The 25,894-nt window shown below is 45.2% G+C and overlaps 2 protein-coding genes across 7 annotated transcripts in view; one reads left to right on the top strand and one right to left on the bottom strand.

Annotated features, from left to right (window-relative positions):
- Positions 1–742: 742 nt before the first annotated feature.
- On the top strand, positions 743–9,747 carry LOC139401942 (membrane protein BRI3-like). 6 transcript variants are annotated; one of them, XM_071145964.1, is made up of 5 exons: positions 743–1,344; positions 1,731–1,848; positions 5,487–6,394; positions 7,430–8,969; positions 9,246–9,747. In XM_071145964.1, exons 1-3 carry the CDS (start codon positions 1,179–1,181, stop codon positions 5,617–5,619), a joined length of 417 nt encoding a protein of 138 aa, XP_071002065.1. In that variant the 5' UTR covers positions 743–1,178; the 3' UTR covers positions 5,620–6,394; positions 7,430–8,969; positions 9,246–9,747. The 6 variants fall into 6 exon arrangements, with proteins under 6 accessions (XP_071002065.1, XP_071002066.1, XP_071002061.1 ...); XM_071145965.1 differs by having other exon boundaries at positions 749–1,344; positions 7,430–9,061; positions 9,292–9,747; XM_071145960.1 differs by having other exon boundaries at positions 749–1,344; positions 5,487–6,885; positions 7,234–9,747.
- A 640-nt stretch (positions 9,748–10,387) lies between these two features.
- The window catches only part of LOC139401945 (BAR/IMD domain-containing adapter protein 2-like 1), a 92,417-nt gene continuing 76,910 nt past the window's right edge, over positions 10,388–25,894 (bottom strand). Inside the window, exons 13-14 of the mRNA XM_071145967.1 lie at positions 16,859–16,902; positions 10,388–12,830 (exon numbers count right to left, since the gene is read on the bottom strand). Of these exons, the coding sequence (XP_071002068.1) occupies positions 12,758–12,830; positions 16,859–16,902 (117 nt within the window). The 3' untranslated portion in view covers positions 10,388–12,757. The remainder of the gene's footprint in view (positions 12,831–16,858; positions 16,903–25,894) is intronic.

The raw sequence follows: 25,894 nt of genomic DNA, 5'->3' as shown, positions 1-25,894 counted from the left end.
CCGGCGCGCAGGGAAGCTGAATTGGCTGCACCTACCACCAACAGCCCGAGACTAATAAAAGAAAATAGGATCACAAGGCTTTATTGTTTTGTTTTTTTACAGAAATGTTTGGCGATCGACTAGAAATGCCTTGGAGATCGAGAATTCGCGATCGACTGGTTGGTGACCACTGGGATAAGGCAACCGACTGTAGACGAAATTCGAGAAGTGAAGTCTGGGGAATTGCATCTGCGAAAGCCGAAAGTTGGACACTAATGTGGTTTTCCAACAGCAAGGCTCAGATCAACATGGCAGTGTTGCCATTATTTAAAAAAGGTTTTCTTTATAATGTTGAAATAAACATGTATCTAACCCCCATAGTACACACTCATCAACTGAAATCATAATATAATATTATGTGTGTATATTGTACAGTCAATTAGTGAGAGAGAACCTCAAATATCCCATTTATTTGTATACTGTAAAACCTATTAATTGAAGTTTTATGGTATATCACCTGTACACACAACTTGTAGGTTCCTGTTTCAGTCATGTCTTTGAACACGTTTGCATGGGTAAAAAACAACAACATCCAAATGATTGGTTGACCTATGCAGGCGATGGTTGCATGAAGAACAACTGCAAAAACTTGCAGTCAAAACTTCATAAGCACAAGTCAGACAATTTGTACACCCAGAATGCAACAGACTTTGGTCACCGACTTGACAAATGTGATCTGCTCGAACGCGCCCCCTTTCTCCGCACATAGGCGTTCCGGAGCGCATCACATGATTTGAGTCTTGTGACAATCCGGACAGAAAGGGAAAACGAGTTCCGAGTTTACAACTGTTTTTTTGTGTGCTCTAGAGTGATTGGAGAGGTTCTTTTGACAAAAAATGACATAATGAGGTGATAAGATGGCGATATTTTAGACATTTCCCTCGTTTTTAAATAAGCATCCTCCCTTTAGACTGAACAGTCCGCGAGTGTTTCGGGTGGTGCAGTCAGGGACAAAGTTGGCACATGGAGAGAGGCGATAACTTAAATTTTTGCGCGTCGTGTTTTCTTAGTTTTTTTTACCCATCCGTGCCTGCAAAAGTCGTATGACTCGAGGCAACACCGACTAAGTAAATCCAATTTGTGTGGGAAGAAGAGGGCCAGGCAAAGAAAGAGAAAGATAACTTGAGGACGCAACAGATATGGACAGCAAACCTCTTCTCCAAGACCGTCCTCCCGCTTATGCTAACGTCGTCCCGGGGGCGTATGAATATGGCCAGCAGCACAATTATGGAGCTATCCCCGCCCCAACCCCTGCACCCCCGGGCTTTCAACAGCCGCCGCCATATCAGTACCCCGCTGGCCCAGGCAAGTAGATCACATTGTAGGGTTGTTACCTAACGTCCAAAGCTAGCTCCTGAACTATGACGTCGTTACGCGCCGATAACGTAACTTTTATTTTAAGTTGCATGAACTTGCTGACATTTATAGAGTAGCTTCCACACTGTAGACTGTAATACCAATACACATTTGGGTGGATGCTTATATTTATCATATTTCACACATGTACAAGTGTGTATTAGAGTTGTCTATGCTCTGTACAGGGTACTGGGTTCGTTATCTTAACAGTGGCAAATACTGTAAATACTTGCTTCTCTTGGCTGACTGAAACGGAAACTGACTCATGACTTCCCCTTGTAGTTCAGATCTAGCCTAATTCAACCTCAAACTCCTCTCCCCTTGTCCTACCACAGGGTTCCAAGAAGGCCCCAGTGCACAGATGGGCCCAGCCATAGCCCAGCAGCCCTACCCTGGCACATACACCATCATCCAGCCCTCCGTGGTGGTGGTGGGGGGCTGCCCAGCCTGCAGGTGAGACACCAGCCCCAAACAACACACGCATAGTGGGGAAGCATACTGTATGTTGGGGGGAGGCACAGAATTCAGTACAACAGTATTGTATCTATGGAGGGGGCACAGAATCCAGTACAACAGTATTGTATCTATGGAGGGGGCACAGAATTCAGTACAACAGTATTGTATCTATGGAGGGGGGGACTGTCTGCATTTCTGGCAGCCTTCAATTCAGTCTTATTGTTTTATTATATGTTAGTAAAGTAACCTTTGACTGCTCAGTTCAAATCACATTTTATAGGTCACATACACATTTAACAGATGTTATTGTGGGTGTAATGAAATGCTGGTCTTCCTAGCTAAAACAGTAGCTAACAATTCACAACAATACACACATCTCAAAGTAAAATAATGTAATGAAGAAATATATAAATATTAAGAGGAGTTGGTTGACATCACAGGATGCACAACATATGACGTCACCAGGTTCTGTTATGGTCTATCTTTTTGAGAGAGAAAAAACATGGAAACCTGCTGTTTTCACATATGTTGACGTTGGGGTGATGCTGGAGATGACAAATGAGTTTGGAAAGTGTTGAAATGTTGCATTAAGCTGTTGTCACAGAGCTGAACTCTCTGAAAGCCACAGGGGGGAGTATGTGTCAAATGTGTCAAATGACGGTTGTCTTCTGCTCCATCTGTATCTAAAGGGTGTTCCACAGCATAGCTACATGTGAGCGTCATGGTAACAGTATTACACTGCACTGTAGGCAGGCAGGCAGGCCTAGCACACACTAAAGCTGCTGCTGTAGGGTAAAGCTTCATTTCGAGAGTGACCGCAGTGGTTTCAATTTATCTGATACAACATCCTCTCAGTGTCCGCTGCTTGGAACACAGACGTGTGACAGGAGAGAGGAAGTTGATTGACTGTATGATGCTCTTGAAGGTCAAACGTTATCATGAGTCAACGTGGTCTTGTATGAAAAATAGTCAGGGTCGTGTTCTTTAGGTCATACAATGGAAAACGTTTGTCCTAATAAACATTTAAATGTTTTGCAACGGAAAAGGAGTGTTTCTTATTGGACAAGTCAAGGTAGTCCGTTCCTGTTTGTATGTTTTATTCCGTTTGGTGCCTAATGAACATGACCCATTAGCTGTAGTGTCTGTCTTGTGTTGATTTAGTGTTTTTAAAATGAAGATATTAGTGTAATTGATGATAGAATACACTAATGGCACGTTTACATTGAGACTTTAAACCAGTGTTTGGTGTAAATACAGACTTGTTTTCACTTCTGAGGCCTGGACTACAAAGTCTAATAATAGAGCCTGATTGACAGTAGAGTTTTCACTTCTGAGGCCTGGACTACAAAGTCAAGTAATAGAGCCTGATTGACAGTAGAGGGAGACGGCTTGTTTTAGTTTGTCACCACTAGATTGACAGTAGAGGGGCTTGTTTTAGTTTGTCACCACTAGATTGACAGTAGAGGGGCTTGTTTTAGTTTGTCACCACTAGATTGACAGTAGAGGGGCTTGTTTTAGTTTGTCACCACTAGATTGACAGTAGAGGGAGACTGCTTGTTTTAGTTTGTCACCACTAGATTGACAGTAGAGGGAGACGGCTTGTTTTAGTTTGTCACCACTAGATTGACAGTAGAGGGGCTTGTTTTAGTTTGTCACCACTAGATTGACAGTAGAGGGAGACGGCTTGTTTTAGTTTGTCACCACTAGATTGACAGTAGAGGGGCTTGTTTTAGTTTGTCACCACTAGATTGACAGTAGAGGGAGACGGCTTGTTTTAGTTTGTCACCACTAGATTGACAGTAGAGGGAGACGGCTTGTTTTAGTTTGTCACCACTAGATTGACAGTAGAGGGAGACGGCTTGTTTTAGTTTGTCACCACTAGATTGACAGTAGAGGGGCTTGTTTTAGTTTGTCACCACTAGATTGACAGTAGAGGGGCTTGTTTTAGTTTGTCACCACTAGATTGACAGTAGAGGGGCTTGTTTTAGTTTGTCACCACTAGATTGACAGTAGAGGGAGACGGCTTGTTTTAGTTTGTCACCACTAGATTGACAGTAGAGGGAGACGGCTTGTTTTAGTTTGTCACCACTAGATTGACAGTAGAGGGAGACGGCTTGTTTTAGTTTGTCACCACTAGATTGACAGTAGAGGGGCTTGTTTTAGTTTGTCACCACTAGATTGACAGTAGAGGGAGACGGCTTGTTTTAGTTTGTCACCACTAGATTGACAGTAGAGGGGCTTGTTTTAGTTTGTCACCACTAGATTGACAGTAGAGGGAGAGGGGCTTGTTTTAGTTTGTCACCACTAGATTGACAGTAGAGGGGCTTGTTTTAGTTTGTCACCACTAGATTGACAGTAGAGGGAGACGGCTTGTTTTAGTTTGTCACCACTAGATTGACAGTAGAGGGGCTTGTTTTAGTTTGTCACCACTAGATTGACAGTAGAGGGGCTTGTTTTAGTTTGTCACCACTAGATTGACATTAGAGGGAGTCGGCTTGTTTTAGTTTGTCACCACTAGATTGACAGTAGAGGGAGATGGCTTGTTTTAGTTTGTCACCACTAGATTGACAGTAGAGGGAGATGGCTTGTTTTAGTTTGTCACCACTAGATTGACAGTAGAGGGAGATGGCTTGTTTTAGTTTGTCACCACTAGATTGACAGTAGAGGGAGATGGCTTGTTTTAGTTTGTCACCACTATTTGCATTGCCAGGTTCACTAAAGGGTTCTAGTCCAGTTTGTGGCCTTGGCACACTCTGATACTCAGCTGATAAGCAGTGGTGGTGTAAACACACCCATGACATGTACATGGCACACAGCAGGGCAGGTGCAGGCAACACACACACACACACACACACACACACACACACACACACACACACACATCTAGACATATTTGGGTCGATACAATGTAGATTTCCTCTAAGGGGAGTTGACAGATGTATTGGACGTGATGCTAGTCAGCCAACATGTGGAGTCATAAGACCAGACCGTAGTTCCTGCTAGCTGTTAACCCCTGCAGCTCTGTTCCTTCTAGTAGCCACTCTGTTCAGGGGAGAGTTAACTCTCCATGTGATTCCACAGGTCACACAGTGAGACCACAATGTGCCTTTAGACCACATAACAGTGTTATGATTATGTTCACGGCTCATACATCTAATAGCACTGCATCTCCAACACGGTTACCATGGGAACCTAGAAAGCCCAGAGTCACAATGACTGCTAGAAAGTATAGACTACTTATTATTCTCTCTCATTATTAGCTATTTGTCCTGTGGCGACTTGACACACAACAACAACAGAATGGTTCAATCTCTACACCAATAGGTGCTCCTTTTCCTGCTCGTGGTTTTTGGGAGGTGGTTGCGTTGACCAGAGTTTTCTCAGTCCTAAAAAATGCTTTCTGGGGTGGATGGGAATTTAGTTGCTAATTGATGAGTTACATTTTTTTTTTGCTTGAATGTTACGTATATGATCATTTTTAAATAACTTATCCCATAAAACCACACATCCTTACTTATTGGCAAACATGTTTTTGCTCAGGTGGCCCCTTTTTTGCTGGAGAGCATCACCAGAGGAGAGCATCACCAGAGGCCAACATTCTATCACTTTAATGTGCGCCTTCATCTTTTTTTCAGAGTGGGCGTGCTGGAGGATGACTTCACCTGTCTGGGGATCATGTGTGCCGTCTTCTTCTTCCCCCTGGGGATCCTCTTCTGCCTGGCACTGCGCCAGAGGAGATGCCCCAACTGTGGCGCCACCTTCGGGTAGAAGGACCAACCTGCAGCTCGTCCTCTCAGCCCAGCTGGATCTTATAACTTTGTTGTTTATAATTATTACACACTGAGAATGCCAGGTATTTTCTATACAACGATTTAGTCGCCACAATGAACTTCTAGCCAGCCATTAATTCTGATATGATAGAGGTGCATGTGAAAACCTACATTTGTACATGGTAGAATATACTGGTAGTATTATCTAGTGAAGAAGCCTGATCTTTGTCCATCTACAGCTGGTGCCTTTATTACACTATAGAGCAGAAAACAGACGGGCCATATTCCACAAAGCGTATCAGAAAATATCCTGGATCCTGTTTTAAGACAAAAAAAAGCTCCCAGCTCAGAGTAGGTTTTATGAGGATAAGTTACTGCTCAGACACTCTGAGCCAGGAGAAAAATCAACTCAAAAGTTTCTCTGTTGGTAATCACCACAGTTTGAGGTACCGCAAAAGAAGGATAGTGATGATGCTCATTGACATTGTTGCAAATGATGAGGAATAACCAATCAGGACGAGGCACTGACAGCTGTACAGCTTCAGACAACTACGGGGAATGTTGCAGGGGTAAAACGTGTGATATCATCTGCCTGACACCATCACTTTGTCTACTTTTAATTTAGCCTAATATGTTGGTTTGCATATGTTTAGAATAATGTGATTGGAATATTGCACTGAATCAGTTTGACAGTTAAAATATGAACGTTATGTCAGCACTCTTCTGTTCAACAAATCTAAGGCATCAAGTCACTTGCTTTTCAAAAAGGTCTAGTTTTACCCAACACAGAGTTAATATAGACTGTAGATACCCAACCCATAGACACGGCTAGTTTTACCCAACACAAAGTTAATATAGACTGTAGATACCCAACCCATAGACACGGCTAGTTTTACCCAACACAGAGTTAATATAGACTGTAGATGTCCAACCCATAGACACGGCTAGTTTTACCCAACACAGAGTTAATATAGACTGTAGATGCCCAACCCATAGACACGGCTAGTTTTACCCAACACAGAGTTAATATAGACTGTAGATACCCAACCCATAGACACGGCTAGTTTTACCCAACACAAAGTTAATATAGACTGTAGATGTCCAACCCATAGACACGGCTAGTTTTACCCAACACAAAGTTAATATAGACTGTAGATGTCCAACCCATAGACACGGCTAGTTTTACCCAACACAAAGTTAATATAGACTGTAGATGTCCAACCCATAGACACGGCTAGTTTTACCCAACACAGAGTTAATATAGGCTGTAGATGCCCAACCCATAGACACGGCTAGTTTTACCCAACACAGAGTTAATATAGACTGTAGATGCCCAACCCATAGACACGGCTAGTTTTACCCAACACAGAGTTAATATAGACTGTAGATACCCAACCCATAGACACGGCTAGTTTTACCCAACACAGAGTTAATATAGACTGTAGATACCCAACCCATAGACACGGCTAGTTTTACCCAACACAGAGTTAATATAGACTGTAGATGCCCAACCCATAGACACGGCTAGTTTTACCCAACACAGAGTTAATATAGACTGTAGATGCCCAACCCATAGACACGGCTAGTTTTACCCAACACAGAGTTAATATAGACTGTAGATGTCCAACCCATAGACACGGCTAGTTTTACCCAACACAAAGTTAATATAGACTGTAGATGTCCAACCCATAGACACGGCTAGTTTTACCCAACACAAAGTTAATATAGACTGTAGATGTCCAACCCATAGACACGGCTAGTTTTACCCAACACAGAGTTAATATAGACTGTAGATACCCAACCCATAGACACGGCTAGTTTTACCCAACACAGAGTTAATATAGACTGTAGATACCCAACCCATAGACACGGCTAGTTTTACCCAACACAGAGTTAATATAGACTGTAGATGTCCAACCCATAGACACGGCTAGTTTTAACGTGATATAGCGCTCCAAAGGGATAACTTTAAATGACATGTAGGTTCATGAAATAATTGAAAGAGAACTGTGTGATTGTTTATTAGCCTAGTGGTTGTGAGTATTTAGGCTGTCGTGTGAATGAAGCCTTGTGAAATCATTGTCAAAAGTACAAGGTGTACATTATTATGGGTTGATTGTTTGATATTTCTATATGTTCTTTCAACTCCAAAGCAACAGCCTGTCTATGGCGCAGGAAGCACTGCCTTTTTCTATTACCAAGACACCTGTTGGTAACTCTGGCTGGTTAGGACAGCTCATGAGGTCTCCTAAATATCTCTTGACTAGGTGGGGGACTGTTATGACTAAAGAAGCTTCCTGCATAGCTTGTATTTTTACCCATAAGAGTAGGAGTAAAATGTCTCCTAGCACCTACGACCAAATGTTTTACTCTGAGATGCTTTGTGGATACGGCCCCGAGGCGCATATTCAACAAGTGCATCCGAGTAGGAGATCTAGGATCAGGTCCTCCCTGTCCATATAAACCTTGTGCATTATGATTTAAAAGCCAAACTGATCCCAGAGGCTCTTTGTGATATAGGCCCAGAAAGGGATTGTGATCATTATGTGGCTGGAGACGGGGATCAATAACAAATCATTTACTTGATAGAATTCCTTTGTTTTGTCATGTTCAATCAAACGGAGGCACAAGTAGATTTTGTGCTCGATGTTAAATTCCAATTGCGCCACACCTGGGAATTGTTCAGTTCTGCCACTTCTGAAGCGCCTTCTGTTTCATGTAGTCACATTTTAGGATGAATGATGTATTTTTTAAAGGAGACTCATTACTTTGGGAAATGGTTCGTCACTATACAGGTATATGACTATAAGGAAATGACCCATTGAGCGAGAGCCTCTTTAAGCAACCCTGTTGAACCTCTGTTTGGAAGCCTTTGAGAATGCTGCCCCACTCAGTCTGGGCCAGTGTCGCAGATAATATCTTTTCCCAGCTCGACTCTGGCTGGGGGAGGGTTTTAAACGTAACACTGAGACATCAGCTGTCCCGAACTCAGACATGTACAATTTGTCATTGAGCTGTTGTCTGTTCTGGTTTCTTTTAATTCTGGGGCCATGTCATATTTTCACAGGTATGATTCTGATTGATGGCTTTTATATAGGTCTGCAGACCTCAGCGTTTCTTATTGGACAAGACCAGGTAGTCCCTCCCTGTTTCAGTCCATTTTCTACCGTTTGCTGCCTAATGAATAGGGGTCTTTGTTCCAGTATCCTTTAATGTCACTATAGCATACCACTTAGAATGTATGTCCAATAATGTATGTCCAATAAACATGTACGTTCTAAGTAGTGTGTAAATCTGGACATAGGTTGAAGTGTCCTACACCCAGGTCCTACACAGGAGTTCACCCAGGTCCTACACAGGAGTTCACCCAGGCCCTACACAGGAGTTCACCCAGGCCCTACACAGGAGTTCACCCAGGCCCTACACAGGAGTTCACCCAGGCCCTGCACAGGAGTTCACCCAGGCCCTGCACAGGAGTTCACCCAGGCCCTGCACAGGAGTTCACCCAGGCCCTGCACAGGAGTTCACCCAGGCCCTGCACAGGAGTTCACCCAGGTCCTACACAGGAGTTCACCCAGGCCCTGCACAGGAGTTCACCCAGGCCCTGCACAGGAGTTCACCCAGGCCCTACACAGGAGTTCACCCAGGCCCTACACAGGAGTTCACCCAGGCCCTACACAGGCTCTGCAGGAGTTCACCCAGGCCCTACACAGGCTCTGCAGGAGTTCACCCAGGTCAAGTCGGGCACCACGTCTTTGACCTACAACCAAGCAGACTCAGCCAAGGGAGGGAGGAAAAGCATGCAGACAGTTTTTTGCATAATACAAGCAGGTTGACGTGTGTAATCTCTGGATAATCTGTAACCATTTTAGTATTCTTCTCAGTGACAACTCAGCCTCCTGCAATCCTCCCAACAATAGACAATCAACCGAGAATGTCTCTATGTACCCATATGTCTCTCTACCACCAGTAGTTTATTGTCCATGTCATGTAATAAAATGGGGTCATATATTGGGGGTGTATTTGACATGGATCTGCTTTGAAACACTACGCACACCATCATGATTGAGGTCCTTATTTTTTCTAAAAGAGTTATTGTAAATAAAGAACCATGAGTGGCGGTACATGTCTCAGCTGATCTTTTAAAACTTTTCCTGGCCCGTATTTATAAAGCGTCTCGAAATAGGAGTGCTGATCTAGGGTCAGGTCCCTCTTTCCATATAATCATATGGTCTAAACAGCTCAACTGACTCTAGATCAGTGCCCAATCACTTTGTAGAAGACAACCCTGTTCCTGTTCAATTCAACCCCAGTTGTAACTAACCGGATTCCGTTTTTCAACCAGTTAATTATTAGAATCAGAGCATCCAGAGTTGAACATGAATGTGATCTCTGCGAACATCAGGAAAATTGCCTTTAAAAGGTGTATTAACAGTGTGCCTTTCTAGTCATGTAACCTGGCCTTTCTAGTCATGAACCTGGCCTTTCTAGTCATGAAGTAACATATATTATTGGTCATAACATTTATAATTTAAACCTTTATTTAACTAGGCAAGTCAGTTAAGAACAAATTCTTATTTTCAATGACGGCCTAGAAACAGTGGGTTAACTGCCTGTTCAGGGGCAGAACGACAGATTTGTACCATGTCAGCTCGGGGGTTTGAACTTGCAACCTTCCGGTTACTAGTCCAATGCTCTAACCACTAGGCTAGATAAATAACAATTTATCATGACAAAGAGTTGAAATAATGAGAAGACAAGCAGTAAAATATACTGAACAAAAATATAAAGGCAACATGCAACAATTTCTAAGATTTGACTGAATTCAAGTACATATGAGGAAATCAGTCAATTTAAGTACATTCTTTAGGCCCTAAACTATGGATTTCACATGACTGGGAATACAGATATGCATCTGTTAGTTAAAGATATCTTTAAAAATAAAGGTAGGGGGTGTGGATCAGAAAACCAGTCAGTATCTGCTGGGACCACCATTTGCCTCATGCAGCGCGACACATCTCCATACATAGAGTTGATCAGGCTGTTGATTGTAGCTTGTGAAATATTGTCCCACTTCTTTTCAATGGCTGTGCGAAGTCGCTGAATATTGGTGGGAACTGGAACATTCTGTTGCACATGTCGATCCAGCGCGTCCCAAACATGCTCAATCGGTGACATGTCTGGTGAGTATGCAGACCATGGAAGAACTGGGACATTTTCAGCTTCTAGATATTGTATACAGAACCTTGCAACATGGGGCTGTGCATTACAATGCTGAAACATGAGGTGATGGCGGCGGATGAATGGCACGACAATGGGCTTCGGGATTTCATCACGGCATCTCTGTGCATTAAAATTGCCATCGATAAAATGTAATTGTGTTCATTGTCCGTAGCTTATGCCTGCCCATACTATAACCCCACCGCCACCATGGGACACACTGTTCACAACATTGACATCAACAAACCACTCGCCTACACGATGCCTCTGCAGTTGTGAGGCCGGTTGGGCGTACTGCCAAATTCTCAAAAATTATGTTTGAGGCTGCTTATGGTAGAGAAATTGACATTTTATCTGGAAACAGTTCTGGTGGACATTCCTGCAGTCAGCATGCCAATTGCACACTCCCTCTAAACTTGAGACATCTGTGGCATTGCGTTGTGACAAAACTCCACATTTTAAAGTGATCTTTTATTGTACCCAGCACAAGGTCCACCTGTGTAGTGATCATGCTGTTAAATCAACTTCTTGATATGCCATACCTGTCAGGTGAATGGATTATTTTGGGAAAAGAGAAATGCTCACTAACAGGGATGTAAATACATTTGTGCACAACATTTGAGAGGAGTACGTTTTTTATGCATATGGAACATTTCTGGAATATTTTATTTCAGCTCATGAAACATGGGACCAACACTTTACATGCTGCGTTTACATTTTTGTTCAGTGTATATTTGTTTATTTTCATACAGCAACGTTCCAAACTCAGGGAGTAGGCAAGGCAGACCAAAGAAAAATGATCAAATTAGCCACTAGGTTGAAAATGGAAGAAGATAAAAGAAGATAAAAGCAAAATGGCTGCACGGTCTCTGGGAAGTTATGAGTTCCATTTAACCATGTCCTTTTAAAAATGGATGTCCACAGCACTACTGGCTCATATTCATTAGGAAACGTAAGGGAAAACATTTTAAAACAGTTGATTTTTCCCTCAAAGGTTTCAGTCTGCTTTCTTCCGTTTGGTGCCTAATGAACATGACCCGGGCTACTTGAATAACAGACAGGTGAGAGACGTTTCACAGAATGATTACTGTTGGTATATAGAGTTAAGGTAAACAGGTCTCACATCTTCCACTAGTAACAGCAGCACTGTATGAACACTTAACTGAAAAACCAATCAGCAAGATGACAATGACACACTCAACCAATCAAATTCGTTGTACACTTCTTGGAAGGAGTTGAGGGGGAAAAATGATGTGCGCTTCCCTTGAATGAGTATACTTCTATTCGACAGTCACTAGCAGTTGGTCTTTAGTAATGATAGCAACAATGCAATTTTACATATCATATTCGAGATACATCAACAATAACGAGCAACACTACCATAAGGACCTCCGTAAATTGTGATGCATAGGTCCCGTATTGCATACATTCATTTATCTACTGCCCTATGGCAACTAACATTTTTTGACGAGTGATTGAAGCAAAAAAGAAAACAAAAAAGAGTCATAAATACATTCTGATATTTCAACGGCCCAATCTCAGGCTTTCCTCGACTCCTTTTCACACACGCCCAGCGAGAACGCATGTAGTATGTCGCCACTCATCATCACCGACAAAAATAGGTCTAGAAAATCTATATATGTGCATCTGTTTACATAAATAAATCCTCCCACCTTCTCAGGGAGAGCGTTTGCAGCAGTAGGGCAACTGTGTATTAGACAATGTCATTTCTAATGGCATCTGTAGTAGTGAAATTACTGGATCTTCAGCACAGCAGCCCACAGTGTCAAGTTGTCCCGTACACTAGTGTCCGGCCCTGGGTCCATCCGCCTGGAGGAGGGGGGACAGCATGGGGTGATGCCCAGCTGGAGGTGCCGCTCCAGTGTAGAGGTGGACCGGAGGGTGGGTCTGGAGGTTTAGATGACTGGGCCTGAGCGGTCATTGGTGACTGTGGGACGTAGCTTGACTGCGGTGAACGGGTTCCCTCCCCTAAGGAGATAGACGGGTTAATGCTGGAGTGATGATTTTATGACACTTGGGCCCTATTTGAACCAACCTAACACAATGGTAAATCTTAGCACTGGCAGTAACGTTACAGCTTTGGGGTGGGTCAAAAATACTTGAGCTATTTTCACAACCGGAATTATGGACGTAGTAGGTGGCAGTGGCACGAACAGGTTGAGTCAATCAGAACGTGCTCCATGCCTAAATATGTGTTGCTTCTAGTAGTGTATTTATGGTATTTTATGTCTGTTTTAAGTCTGTTATAGCCTAGTTCATTAAATAGCCTGCCCCATATTTGCTAAATATATTGAACATGTTTGTAGTCCACATTGTTCTAGTTGCATTGCTTCAATATGGAAAAACATTGTTAAACATAGGCTATAGCTGATATAGGGGCTAGGATATTTAATATAGGGGCCAGGCCATTTAATATAGGGGCTAGGATATTTAATATAGGGGCCAGGCCATTTAATATAGGGGCTAGGATATTTAATATAGGGGCCAGGCCATTTAATATAGGGGCCAGGCCATTTAATATAGGGGCTAGGCCATTTAATATAGGGGCCAGGCCATTTAATATAGGGGCCAGGCCATTTAATATAGGGGCTAGGCCATTTAATATAGGGGCTAGGCCATTTAATATAGGGGCTAGGCCATTTAATATAGGGGCCAGGCCATTTAATATAGGGGCTAGGCCATTTAATATAGGGGCTAGGCCATTTAATATGGGGGCTAGGCCATTTAATATAGGGGCTAGGCCATTTAATATAGGAGCTAGGCCATTTAATATAGGGGCTAGGATATTTAATATAGGGGCCAGGCCATTTAATATAGGGGCTAGGCCATTTAATATAGGGGCTAGGCCATTTAATATAGGGGCTAGGCCATTTAATATAGGGGCTAGGCCATTTAATATAGGGGCTAGGCCATTTAATATAGGGGCTAGGCTATTTAATATAGGGGCTAGGCCATTTAATATAGGGGCTAGGCCATTTAATATAGGGGCTAGGCCATTTAATATAGGGGCTAGGCCATTTAATATAGGGTCTAGGCCATTTAATATGGGGGCTAGGCCATTTAATATAGGGGCTAGGCCATTTAATATAGGGGCTAGGCCATTTAATATAGGGGCTAGGCCATTTAATATAGGGTCTAGGCCATTTAATATAGGGGCTAGGCCATTTAATATAGGGACTAGGCCATTTAATATAGGGGCTAGGCCATTTAATATGGGGGCTAGGCCATTTAATATAGGGGCCAGGCCATTTAATATAGGGGCTAGGCCATTTAATATAGGGGCTAGGCCATTTAATATAGGGGCCAGGCCATTTAATATAGGGGCCAGGCCATTTAATATAGGGGCTAGGCCATTTAATATAGGGGCCAGGCCATTTAATATAGGGGCTAGGCCATTTAATATAGGGGCTAGGCCATTTAATATAGGGGCTAGGCCATTTAATATAGGGGCTAGGCCATTTAATATAGGGTCTAGGCCATTTAATATAGGGGCTAGGCCATTTAATATAGGGTCTAGGCCATTTAATATAGGGTCTAGGCCATTTAATATAGGGGCTAGGCCATTTAATATAGGGGCTAGGCCATTTAATATAGGGGCCAGGCCATTTAATATAGGGGCTAGGCCATTTAATATAGGGGCTAGGCCATTTAATATAGGGGCTAGGCCTGCTGTTAATTGCAGTCTGGACATGGACATACCAAATGTAGACAATAAGCAAGATTCAATTCACCAGGCTATTGATAAGGCCTAAAAAGACAGTGTATAAAATTAAACAATAGATGTAAAGTCCCCTGTTTTGGGGACCTGAGTGGTTCTGGTACCGGTTCCAACCGACATTTATAAATGGATATGTGGACACCATAGATTAAAATATGTATTTTACAGTTATAAGGAAATCTTAGTCGTTGATAAATTGACTATACTATATTTAGAAAGCATATAAGTCATTTCAAGCCTTATTCATACCGTTCTGTTGAATAGGAAATACATCACATTAAATATTTCACATTTGTACTGTGTACTTGAGCTTGTGTCCTGAGAAGTGACTTCACCTCAGCAATTTATAACTACATTTACCAGATAGGGGAGATTTGAACCTTACTTAGAGTCTGCAGTATTACTAGTTATTGTGTACTTGAGCTTGTGTCCTGAGAAGTGACTACACCTCAGCAATTTATAACTACATTTACCAGATAGGGGAGATTTGAACCTTAGAGTCTGCAGTATTACTAGTTATTGTTTATGGCCCTCTCATACTAAATAATTACTTCTGGAGATTACGTAGATTACATTTTTGATTACATTACAGCCTGGTGAATCTCTTTAATACGTTTGGTTTAGAATCAAATTAAACAAAAACGATACAGTTGTTTTTTAAATCAAAAACAATATTTCTAAATAATATTGGGTCAGAAACATATAAATCTCTACTCTCGTCCCATGGCACTGTTTGCACAAGTAGGCCTAAATATCTTTACGCATAACATTTGCACGTCTATACAAAGTATTAGGCTCCTGTCAATCGTATCGTTGCTTATGTGCGAGGCAGATTTTTGTTAAAGATCCACTTGTTGATATTGCATTATAGGACGACTAAATAGTTTGGAGTGTCTTTGGTAATCGGACAAGGGGGCGCTCTTTGAAACTGGATGGATAGCCTTCTGAACAAGTCGAAATGCAGATATGTGAATTGTGAATAATGAAAAAGCATGAGGGCATAACATGTCACAGCCCTCTCAGTAGACCATTTAAAACATCTTTATTCATAGGCTACTTTTGGATAAAAGACACACCTATGTGATGCTGGTATACCAGCGTTGATTAAGGGGAGGGGACGCTATGCTTGGTTTTTAATGAAATTAAAGCAATCGTTTTTTTATGTTTCCAAATATGAGATTCACTGGCACAAAAGGCACATCTCTCCTTCCATGGGCTCTCTGTGTCATCGTTGAATAGGCTGCGCTTCCACTCTGTGTGTCATGGTTGGATAGGCTGTGCTTCCACTCTGTGTGTCATGGTTGGATAGGTTGTGCTTCCACTCTCTGTGTCATGGTTGGATAGGCTATGCTTCCACTCTGTGTGTCATGGTTGGATAGGCTATGCTTCCACTCTGTGTGTCATGGTTGGATAGGCTGTGCTTCCACTCTGTGTCATGGTTGGATAGGCTCTGCTTCTACTCTGTGTGTCATGGTTAGATAGGCTGGCTGTGCTTCCACTCTGTGTGTCATGGTTGGATAGGCTGTGCTTCCACTCGGTGTGTCATGGTTGGATAGGCTGTGCTTCCACTCGGTGTGTCATTGTTGGATAGGCTGTGCTTCCACTCTGTGTGTCATGGTTGGATAGGCTGTGCTTCCACTCTCAAAATCCCTGCCATTATCATCTGCGTTACTGTTAAGACCTACTTTTGGGGGGTCTTAAAACCTCCCATTAGTGCTGCATGGTTGGATAGGCTGTGCTTCCACTCTGTGTGTCATGGTTGGATAGGCTGTGCTTCCACTCTGTGTGTCATGGTTGGATAGGCTGTGCTTCCACTCTGTGTGTCATGGTTGGATAGGCTGTGCTTCAACTCTCAAAATCCCTGCCATTATCATCTGCGTTACTGTTAAGACCTACTTTTGTGGGGTCTTAAAACCTCCCATTAGTGCTGCATGAAAATTGTCACTTTTGCACTTGTTTTTAAGGACACACCTGTAAAATTGTAACCCCTCCCACTTCAGTGCAAGGGAGCTGATGGTAGACAGGTAAATTGCTGAACTTGGCGTTAGGGCTGGAAAATTCCAGTGTACCTGCTTCTACATGACGAAATTGCAAATTAACGTGCATTTGACACTTGCGCCTCCTTTGCGCCAAAAATAGAACCCTTGCGCTCTGTATGTGGACTACACTGTGGGTAGAGTATATGACTGACTATATGAAAGAAAGATTGCATGTCCACACATGTTATTGTGAGTTTAAGATAGATGTGTTAATATTACCTTCATGATGCATGACTTACCCGAGGAAAAGAGGCGTCTTCCCAAACCCATTCAGTTGGGTTCCCTGTAAACAAACCCAAGAGACATCAGACCAGATATACTGTAAGTCACAAGACCCATTCACTCTCCATGATGGAATCCAGCCCAACAATGATTCATTCACTCTCCATGATGGAATCCAACCCAACAATGATTCATTCACTCTCCATGATGGAATCCAACCCAACAATGATTCATTCACTCTCCATGATGGAATCCAACCCAACAATGATTCATTCACTCTCCATGATGGAATCCAACCCAACAATGATTCATTCACTCTCCATGATGGAATCCAACCCAACAATGATCCATTCACTCTCCATGATGGAATCCAACCCAACAATGATTAATTTACTCTCCATGATGGAATCCAACCCAACAATGATTCATTTACTCTCCATGATGGAATCCAACCCAACAATGATTCATTTACTCTCCATGATGGAATCCAACCCAACAATGATTCATTTACTCTCCATGATGGAATCCAACCCAACAATGATTCATTTACTCTCCATGATGGAATCCAACCCAACAATGATTAATTTACATGCAAAAATATAATTTCCATACCAAATGTACAACATTTCTGGGACTTTTTGCATCTGTTGCCCATGGAGACCACACCACAGACTACCCCTCCTCAGACAGGTTTGGTAGGGCAGACTGGTGAGTGTTGTGTGTTGCCCATGGAGACCACACCACAGACTACCCCTCCTCAGACAGGTTTGGTAGGGCAGACTGGTGAGTGTTGTGTGTTGCCCATGGAGACCACACCACAGACTACCCCTCCTCAGACAGGTTTGTTAGGGCAGACTGGTGAGTGTTGTGTGTTGCCCATGGAGACCACACCACAGACTACCCCTCCTCAGACAGGTTTGGTAGGGCAGACTGGTGAGTGTTGTGTGTTGCCCATGGAGACCACACCACAGACTACCCCTCCTCAGACAGGTTTGGTAGGGCAGACTGGTGAGTGTTGTGTGTTGCCCATGGAGACCACACCACAGACTACCCCTCCTCAGACAGGTTTGGTAGGGCAGACTGGTGAGTGTTGTGTGTTGCCCATGGAGACCACACCACAGACTACCCCTACTCAGACAGGTTTGGTAGGGCAGACTGGTGAGTGTTGTGTGTTGCCCATGGACACTACACCACAGACTACCCCTCCTCAGACATGTTTGGTAAGGCAGACTGGTGAGTGTTGTGTGTTGCCCATGGAGACCACACCACAGACTACCCCTCCTCAGACAGGTTTGGTAGGGCAGACTGGTGAGTGTTGTGTGTTGCCCATGGAGACCACACCACAGACTACCCCTCCTCAGACAGGTTTGGTAGGGCAGACTGGTGAGTGTTGTGTGTTGCCCATGGAGACCACACCACAGACTACCCCTCCTCAGACAGGTTTGGTAGGGCAGACTGGTGAGTGTTGTGTGTTGCCCATGGAGACCACACCACAGACTACCCCTCCTCAGACAGGTTTGGTAGGGCATACTGGTGAGTGTTGTGTGTTGCCCATGGAGACCACACCACAGACTACCCCTCCTCAGACAGGTTTGGTAGGGCAGACTGGTGAGTGTTGTGTGTTGCCCATGGAGACCACACCACAGACTACCCCTCCTCAGACAGGTTTGGTAGGGCAGACTGGTGAGTGTTGTGTGTTGCCCATGGAGACCACACCACAGACTACCCCTCCTCAGACAGGTTTGGTAGGGCAGACTGGTGAGTGTTGTGTGTTGCCCATGGAGACCACACCACAGACTACCCCTCCTCAGACAGGTTTGGTAGGGCAGACTGGTGAGTGTTGTGTGTTGCCCATGGAGACCACACCACAGACTACCCCTCCTCAGACAGGTTTGGTAGGGCAGACTGGTGAGTGTTGTGTGTTGCCCATGGAGACCACACCACAGACTACCCCTACTCAGACAGGTTTGGTAGGGCAGACTGGTGAGTGTTGTGTGTTGCCCATGGACACTACACCACAGACTACCCCTCCTCAGACAGGTTTGGTAAGGCAGACTGGTGAGTGTTGTGTGTTGCCCATGGAGACCACACCACAGACTACCCCTCCTCAGACAGGTTTGGTAGGGCAGACTGGTGAGTGTTGTGTGTTGCCCATGGAGACCACACCACAGACTACCCCTCCTCAGACAGGTTTGGTAGGGCAGACTGGTGAGTGTTGTGTGTTGCCCATGGAGACCACACCACAGACTACCCCTCTTCAGACAGGTTTGGTAAGGCAGACTGGTGAGTGTTGTGACTGTGACAAACAGGAGATGACCTGGGTTCAAATGCTATTTAAAATCTTTCAAATACTTTGAGTGATTGCTGGAGTCTGCCTGGAGTGACAAATGATGTGGTTTTCAACTAGACTATTGAGACTGTTCTGTTGGTTCCATTGCAACAGGTCCTCTCAATAGATAGGTGTTGAACCCAGGTCTGGAGAGGAGAATGCTTCATCACCTCAGAACACTGACACTGGAAAATGGCTCTTCTGGAAGGGACAGTGTATCCCAGGACCAGGATGGGGAAACACTGTCCTGTTGTACTGTGTAGAGATGGGTGGGTTGACTCATAACCTGCAATCCCTGTAGTTATATTGGCGGGGAGGGGTGGGTTTAGGGTCATTAAATATTGGGTGGGTTGACTCATAACCTGCAATCCCTGTAGTTATATTGGCGGGGAGGGGTGGGTTTAGGGTCATTAAATATTGGGTGGGTTGACTCATAACCTGCAATCCCTGTAGTTATATTGGCGGGGAGGGGTGGGTTTAGGGTCATTAAATATTGGGTGGGTTGACTCATAACCTGCAATCCCTGTAGTTATATTGGCGGGGAGGGGTGGGTTTAGGGTCATTAAATATTGGGTGGGTTGACTCATAACCTGCAATCCCTGTAGTTATATTGGCGGGGAGGGGTGGGTTTAGGGTCATTAAATATTGGGTGGGTTGACTCATAACCTGCAATCCCTGTAGTTATATTGGCGGGGAGGGGTGGGTTTAGGGTCATTAAATATTGGGTGGGTTGAATAAAGAGAAAACAATGCATTAAAACCCATAAATGTATCATTTTTGTAGAATTCTGAGACCAAAAGGACAATGTCAGAGTTGAATTCAATAAGAGAAATGCTGTGAAAGAACAGCAGGCCAGAACAGTAGTCTAATGTTGGGGAAAGATGTGTGATGACTGAGGTCACAGTCACAACACAGGGACTTCAAAATTGCACATCAAGGGAACTGTACCGTTCAAGATGGGTTAGATAGAATAGTAGTATAACTGAAATCTGAAATCTATAACCTCTCACATAGTTTTAATATTAACCCATAGAATTAAGCATTTCTTACAGTGAAATGATACAGCAAATGTACAGCATCATAAAAGCAGATAGTATTTCAACCACATAAAATATGCACCCAAGCTGAACTGAAATCTTATTTTAAAAAACGTGTTGGGTCTTTATAACAGCTTTTAATTTCCTTAAAACTGGAGTTATTGCATTTTTCCCCCGGTCCCTAAATGTCTTTGCAAGATAAGTAACTTTACCCTGTCAACTAAATTGAAGCATTCACTCTATCGATTTATGACATTATTCTGGTGAGCAAGGGTTTATTTAGTCTTCTAGGGCAACAACTACTGGCAGAAGAGAAGCTGCATGTATTTAATTATAGACAAGTTGACAAACACACAGCCTACCAAAATGTCGGAATTTATAAGCAGAAACATAGGTTTATTCAAAAAGGCCAGTCAAAGAATTGTTCCTCGCATTTTCTATATTTGCAGGTTAGGATTGAGTGTGGGCCTCAGATTTTCACTTTATCACATATAGTCAGGAGGTTGCGGATGGGTTACTAGCAATTCGGGTGGGTGCTGGAGAACAAACTGCTGACCCACGCATCACTGGTAGTCTCTGCTGGGATGCCACCACCAGAGGACAGCATTGAGCCTACAGAACAGCATTAGCCCTAGAGAGGGGTAGGCAGGCAGATGTAGCCAGACACACATTGACCTTAGTGACTGCTGTCCTAACATCCTCTTGACATCCTGGACAGATGTGTAGTTTTAATCCTAGTCCTAATCAGACTGAGTGCAGGGTGTCAGCACACACACACACACACACACACACACACACGTCATTTCTCTCGATACTTTCTGATACATTCCTGTAGTACCTCTGCTCTCGCTACGTCAGTCTCTTCTCTTTCTGTGTCTTTAATCCGTTTCTCTGTATTCATCTGCCTCACTTTCTACACAAAGGGCAGAACCAGCAAGGAAGCATTTTTCTCATGGTGACAGAGCATTCCTGTGTAACCCCCACCCCTCCCTCTATCCCACCCTCTTCTCCTTCTAATTCCCTCCCCTCATTCGCTCCCTGCAGCCAAATCTGATGAATGGGGAAAAGACTTCTCCCTTATGGCACGGGTCATACTAGCACAATAAAGACCTGGGTCCTGGAGTTTGTAACAGCAGAGTTGTGGGTTTGATTCCTGCAGGGGCCACATGTACTGAATGAGTTTAGCATCTGTTAAATGAGCACATTATCAGTATTAAACATGACAATCAGACCTAGTCGTGTCCCAAAGGAGATGAAGAGAAGTGAGTGATCCCAGTTATGAACTAACTATAATCCCATTCACAAGGATAGAGCTATACGTGGCTGGTAGTCTGGAATGAATGACTCACCACTATACCATCCCTGCCTCCTTCAAAGACAGCCCTGGAGATGTGTGTCATATACACACACACACAACAATCTCTTGTCGCATACACACCTACACACAGTCCAGTCACGACACACACACCTACATACACAGAGTTACTCCACTTGTCGTGCTCTCACCTACACACCGAGAGAAACAGGAAGTGTTGTTCAGACTCACCTACACAGCTAGTCATTCTTTTCATTGTATGGAAAAACATTCACAGCATGCTATTCACCTACCCACACACCCACCCTGTGTTCACCTACCCACCCCCCGCGTTCACCTACCCACGTTCACCTACCCGCGTTCACCTACCCACCCCCCACGTTCACCTACCCACACTCACCCCCCCGCGTTCACCTACCAACCCCCCGCGTTTACCAACCCACACCCCACCCCCCGCGTTTACCTACCCACACCCTCACCACCCACGGTTACCTACCCACACCCTGCGTTCACACACCACCCCCCGAATTCACCCCACCCCCCCGCGTTCACCTACCCACACCCCACCCCCAGTCTTCACCTAACCACACCCCACCCCCAGTCTTCACCTACCCCCAGTCTTCACCTACCCACACCCCACTCCCACCCTTCACCTACCCACACCCCCTCCCACCCTTCACCTACACACACCCCACCCCCAGTCTTCACCTACCCACACCCCACTCCCAGTCTTCACCTACCCACACCCCACTCCCAGTCTTCACCTACACACACCCCACCCCCAGTCTTCACCTACCCACACACCACCCCCAGTCTTCACCTACCCACACCCCACCCCCAGTCTTCACCTACACACACCCCACCCCCAGTCTTCACCTACACACAGCCCTCCCCCATTCTTCTCCTACTCATACCCCACCCCCAGTCTTCACCTACACACACCCCACCCCCAGTCTTCACCTACACACACCCCACCCCCAGTCTTCACCTACCCACACCTCACCCCCTGTCTTCACCTACCCACACCCCACCCCCAGTCTTCACCTACCCACACCCCACCTCCAGTCTTCACCTACACACACCCCACCCCCAGTCTACACCTACACACACCCCACCCCCTGTGAGTGGCGCAGCGGTCTAAGGCACTGCATCTCAGTGCAAGAGACGTCACTACAATCCCTGGTTCGATTCCTGGCTGTATCACATCCAGACGTGATTGGGAGTCCCATAGGGCGGCGCACAATTGGCCCAGCGTCGTCTGGGTATGGTCGGGGTAGGCCGTCATTGTACATAATAACTTGTTCTAAACTAACTTGCCTAGTTAAATAAAGGTTCAATAAAACAATACAACGTCTTCAGGAAGCACTGTAACTAGCTGGCTTACAATTTGAGCTACAGAGGCATTTGTTATGTTATGAATTTCCAGACATGAATTATGAAAATATTTCAAGCGAGGGGTTTGTGCACAACCCTGCCTACTACACAAACCTCATCCTGTGTGTTCACCTACACTCACCCCACCTCTCACAGTATAACTGAACACATGACTCATAGATAGATTCCCCATCTCCACAGAGTGGGGCTTTGTCCTAAATGGCCCCCTATTCCCTATCTAGTGCACTACTTTTGACCCGAGCCCTGGTCAAATGTAGTGCACTATATAGGGAATATGGTGCCGTTTGGGAGCATCCCAGAGCAGTGTCCACCACCTCAACCCCTGCTCTATCTCTGTGTGTTGTTTGATGAATGGGAGCAGAGCAGGCTGGTGTAGTCCTGCACTGTTAAATACAATGTGTTTCATTGGAAAAACATGTTACTATCGATGTTCCGGAACTGATTGTCTGTCTGGCTGACTCATACAGCATGAATGGAGGAGAAGTACCAACTAGAATCAGAATCACACACTGGGAGAGAGATGGGGGGCTGGGACAGAGAGAGAGGGAGAGAGATGGGGGGCTGGGACAGAGAGAGAGAGGGAGAGAGATGGGGGGCTGGGACAGAGAGAGAGAGGGAGAGAGATGGGGGGCTGGGACAGAGAGAGAGGGAGAGAGATGGGGGGCTGGGACAGAGAGAGAGGGAGAGAGATGGGGGGCTGGGACAGCGAGAGAGGGAGAGAGATGGGGGGCTGGGACAGAGAGAGAGAGGGAGAGAGATGGGGGGCTGGGACAGAGAGAGAGAGGGAGAGAGATGGGGGGCTGGGACAGAGAGACAGAGGGATCTTGTGTCCTTTAACCATTTGTACATTGTTAAAACACTGTATATATATATATATATATATAATATGACATTTGTAATGTCTTTACTGTTTTGAAACCTCTGTATGTGTAATGTTTACTGTTAATTTTGGTTGTTTTTCACTTTATATATTCACTTTGTATGTTGTCTACCTCACTTGCTTTGGCAATGTTAACACGTTTCCCATGCCAATAAAGCCCTTGAATTGAATTGGGAGAGAGATGGGGGGCCGGGCCAGAGAGACAGAGGGAGAGAGATGGGGGCTGGGATAGAGAGACAGAGGGGGAGAGATGGGGGGCTGGGACAGAGAGAGGGAGAGAGATGGGGGGCCGGGCCAGAGAGACAGAGGGAGAGAGAAAGAGTGAGAGAGATGGGGGGCCGAGACAGAGGGAGAGAGAAAGAGTGAGAGAGATGGGAGGCAGAGACAGAGGGAGAGAGAAAGAGTGAGAGAGATGGGAGGCCAGGGCAGAAAGAGGTAGGGGGCAGAGACAGAGGGAGGTAGGGCTTGGATTGGGGGACAGAGAAACAGTGAAAGAGACAGAGAGAAAGTGGAAGAGAAAAAAAGAGGGAGAGACATTGAAAGAGAGAGGGAAGTCAGACAGGGAGAGAGAGGGGAGTCAGACAGGGAGAGAGAGGGGAGTCAGACAGGGAGAGAGAGGGAAGTCAGACAGGGAGAGAGATGGGGGGCTGGGACAGCGAGAGAGGGAGAGAGATGGGGGGCTGGGACAGAGAGAGAGAGGGAGAGAGATGGGGGGCTGGGACAGAGAGAGAGGGAGAGAGATGGGGGGCTGGGACAGAGAGAGAGGGAGAGAGATGGGGGGCTGGGACAGAGAGACAGAGGGATCTTGTGTCCTTTAACCATTTGTACATTGTTAAAACACTGTATATATATATATATATATATAATATGACATTTGTAATGTCTTTACTGTTTTGAAACCTCTGTATGTGTAATGTTTACTGTTAATTTTGGTTGTTTTTCACTTTATATATTCACTTTGTATGTTGTCTACCTCACTTGCTTTGGCAATGTTAACACGTTTCCCATGCCAATAAAGCCCTTGAATTGAATTGGGAGAGAGATGGGGGGCCGGGCCAGAGAGACAGAGGGAGAGAGATGGGGGGCTGGGATAGAGAGAGGGAGAGAGATGGGGGGCCGGGCCAGAGAGACAGAGGGAGAGAGAAAGAGTGAGAGAGAAGGGGGGGCCGAGACAGAGGGAGAGAGAAAGAGTGAGAGATGGGAGGCCAGGGCAGAAAGAGGTGGGGGGCAGAGACAGAGGGAGGTAGGGCTTGGATTGGGGGACAGAGAAACAGTGAAAGAGACAGAGAGAAAGTGGAAGAGAAAAAAAGAGGGAGAGACATTGAAAGAGAGAGGGAAGTCAGACAGGGAGAGAGAGGGGAGTCAGACAGGGAGAGAGAGGGGAGTCAGACAGGGGGAGAGAGGGGAGTAAGACAGGGGGAGAGAGGGGAGTCAGACAGGGGGAGAGAGGGAAGTCAGACAGGGAGAGAGAGGGAAGTCAGACAGGGAGAGAGAGGGAAGTCAGACAGGGAGAGAGAGGGAAGTCAGACAGGGAGAGAGAGGGAAGTCAGACAGGGAGAGAGAGGGAAGTCAGACAGGGAGAGAGAGGGGAGACAGACAGGGAGAGAGGGAAGTCAGACAGGGAGAGAGAGGGAAGTCAGACAGGGAGAGAGAGGGGAGTCAGACAGGGAGAGAGAGGGGAGACAGACAGGGAGAGAGAGGGAAGTCAGACAGGGAGAGAGAGGGAAGTCAGACAGGGAGAGAGAGGGAAGTCAGACAGGGATAGAGAGGGAAGTCAGACAGGGATAGAGAGGGAAGTCAGACAGGGAGAGAGAGGGGAGACAGACAGGGAGAGAGAGGGAAGACAGACAGGGAGAGAGAGGGAAGACAGACAGGGAGAGAGAGGGAAGACAGACAGGGAGAGAGAGGGGAGACAGACAGGGAGAGAGAGGGGAGACAGACAGGGAGAGAGAGGGGAGACAGACAGGGAGAGAGAGGTGAGACAGACAGGGAGAGAGAGGGAAGTCAGACAGGGAGAGAGAGGGAAGACATACAGGGAGAGAGAGAGAGGGAAGACATACAGGGAGAGAGAGAGAGGGAAGACAGACAGGGAGAGAG

The sequence above is a fragment of the Oncorhynchus clarkii genome, unplaced genomic scaffold (genome assembly GCF_045791955.1).
Source record: "Oncorhynchus clarkii lewisi isolate Uvic-CL-2024 unplaced genomic scaffold, UVic_Ocla_1.0 unplaced_contig_675_pilon_pilon, whole genome shotgun sequence".
In the NCBI taxonomy this organism is placed as follows: domain Eukaryota; kingdom Metazoa; phylum Chordata; class Actinopteri; order Salmoniformes; family Salmonidae; genus Oncorhynchus; species Oncorhynchus clarkii.
This window is presented reverse-complemented; position numbering and strand designations above follow the sequence as displayed.

Coding starts and splice junctions, on each gene's coding strand:
- LOC139401942 (XM_071145964.1), top strand. CDS start 1,179: ATGGACAGCAAACCTCTTCTCCAAGACCGTCCTCCCGCTTATGCTAAC. Junction 1,345..1,730: donor TCAGTACCCCGCTGGCCCAG/GCAAGTAGATCA, acceptor GTCCTACCACAG/GGTTCCAAGAAGGCCCCAGT. Junction 1,849..5,486: donor GGGGGCTGCCCAGCCTGCAG/GTGAGACACCAG, acceptor TCTTTTTTTCAG/AGTGGGCGTGCTGGAGGATG.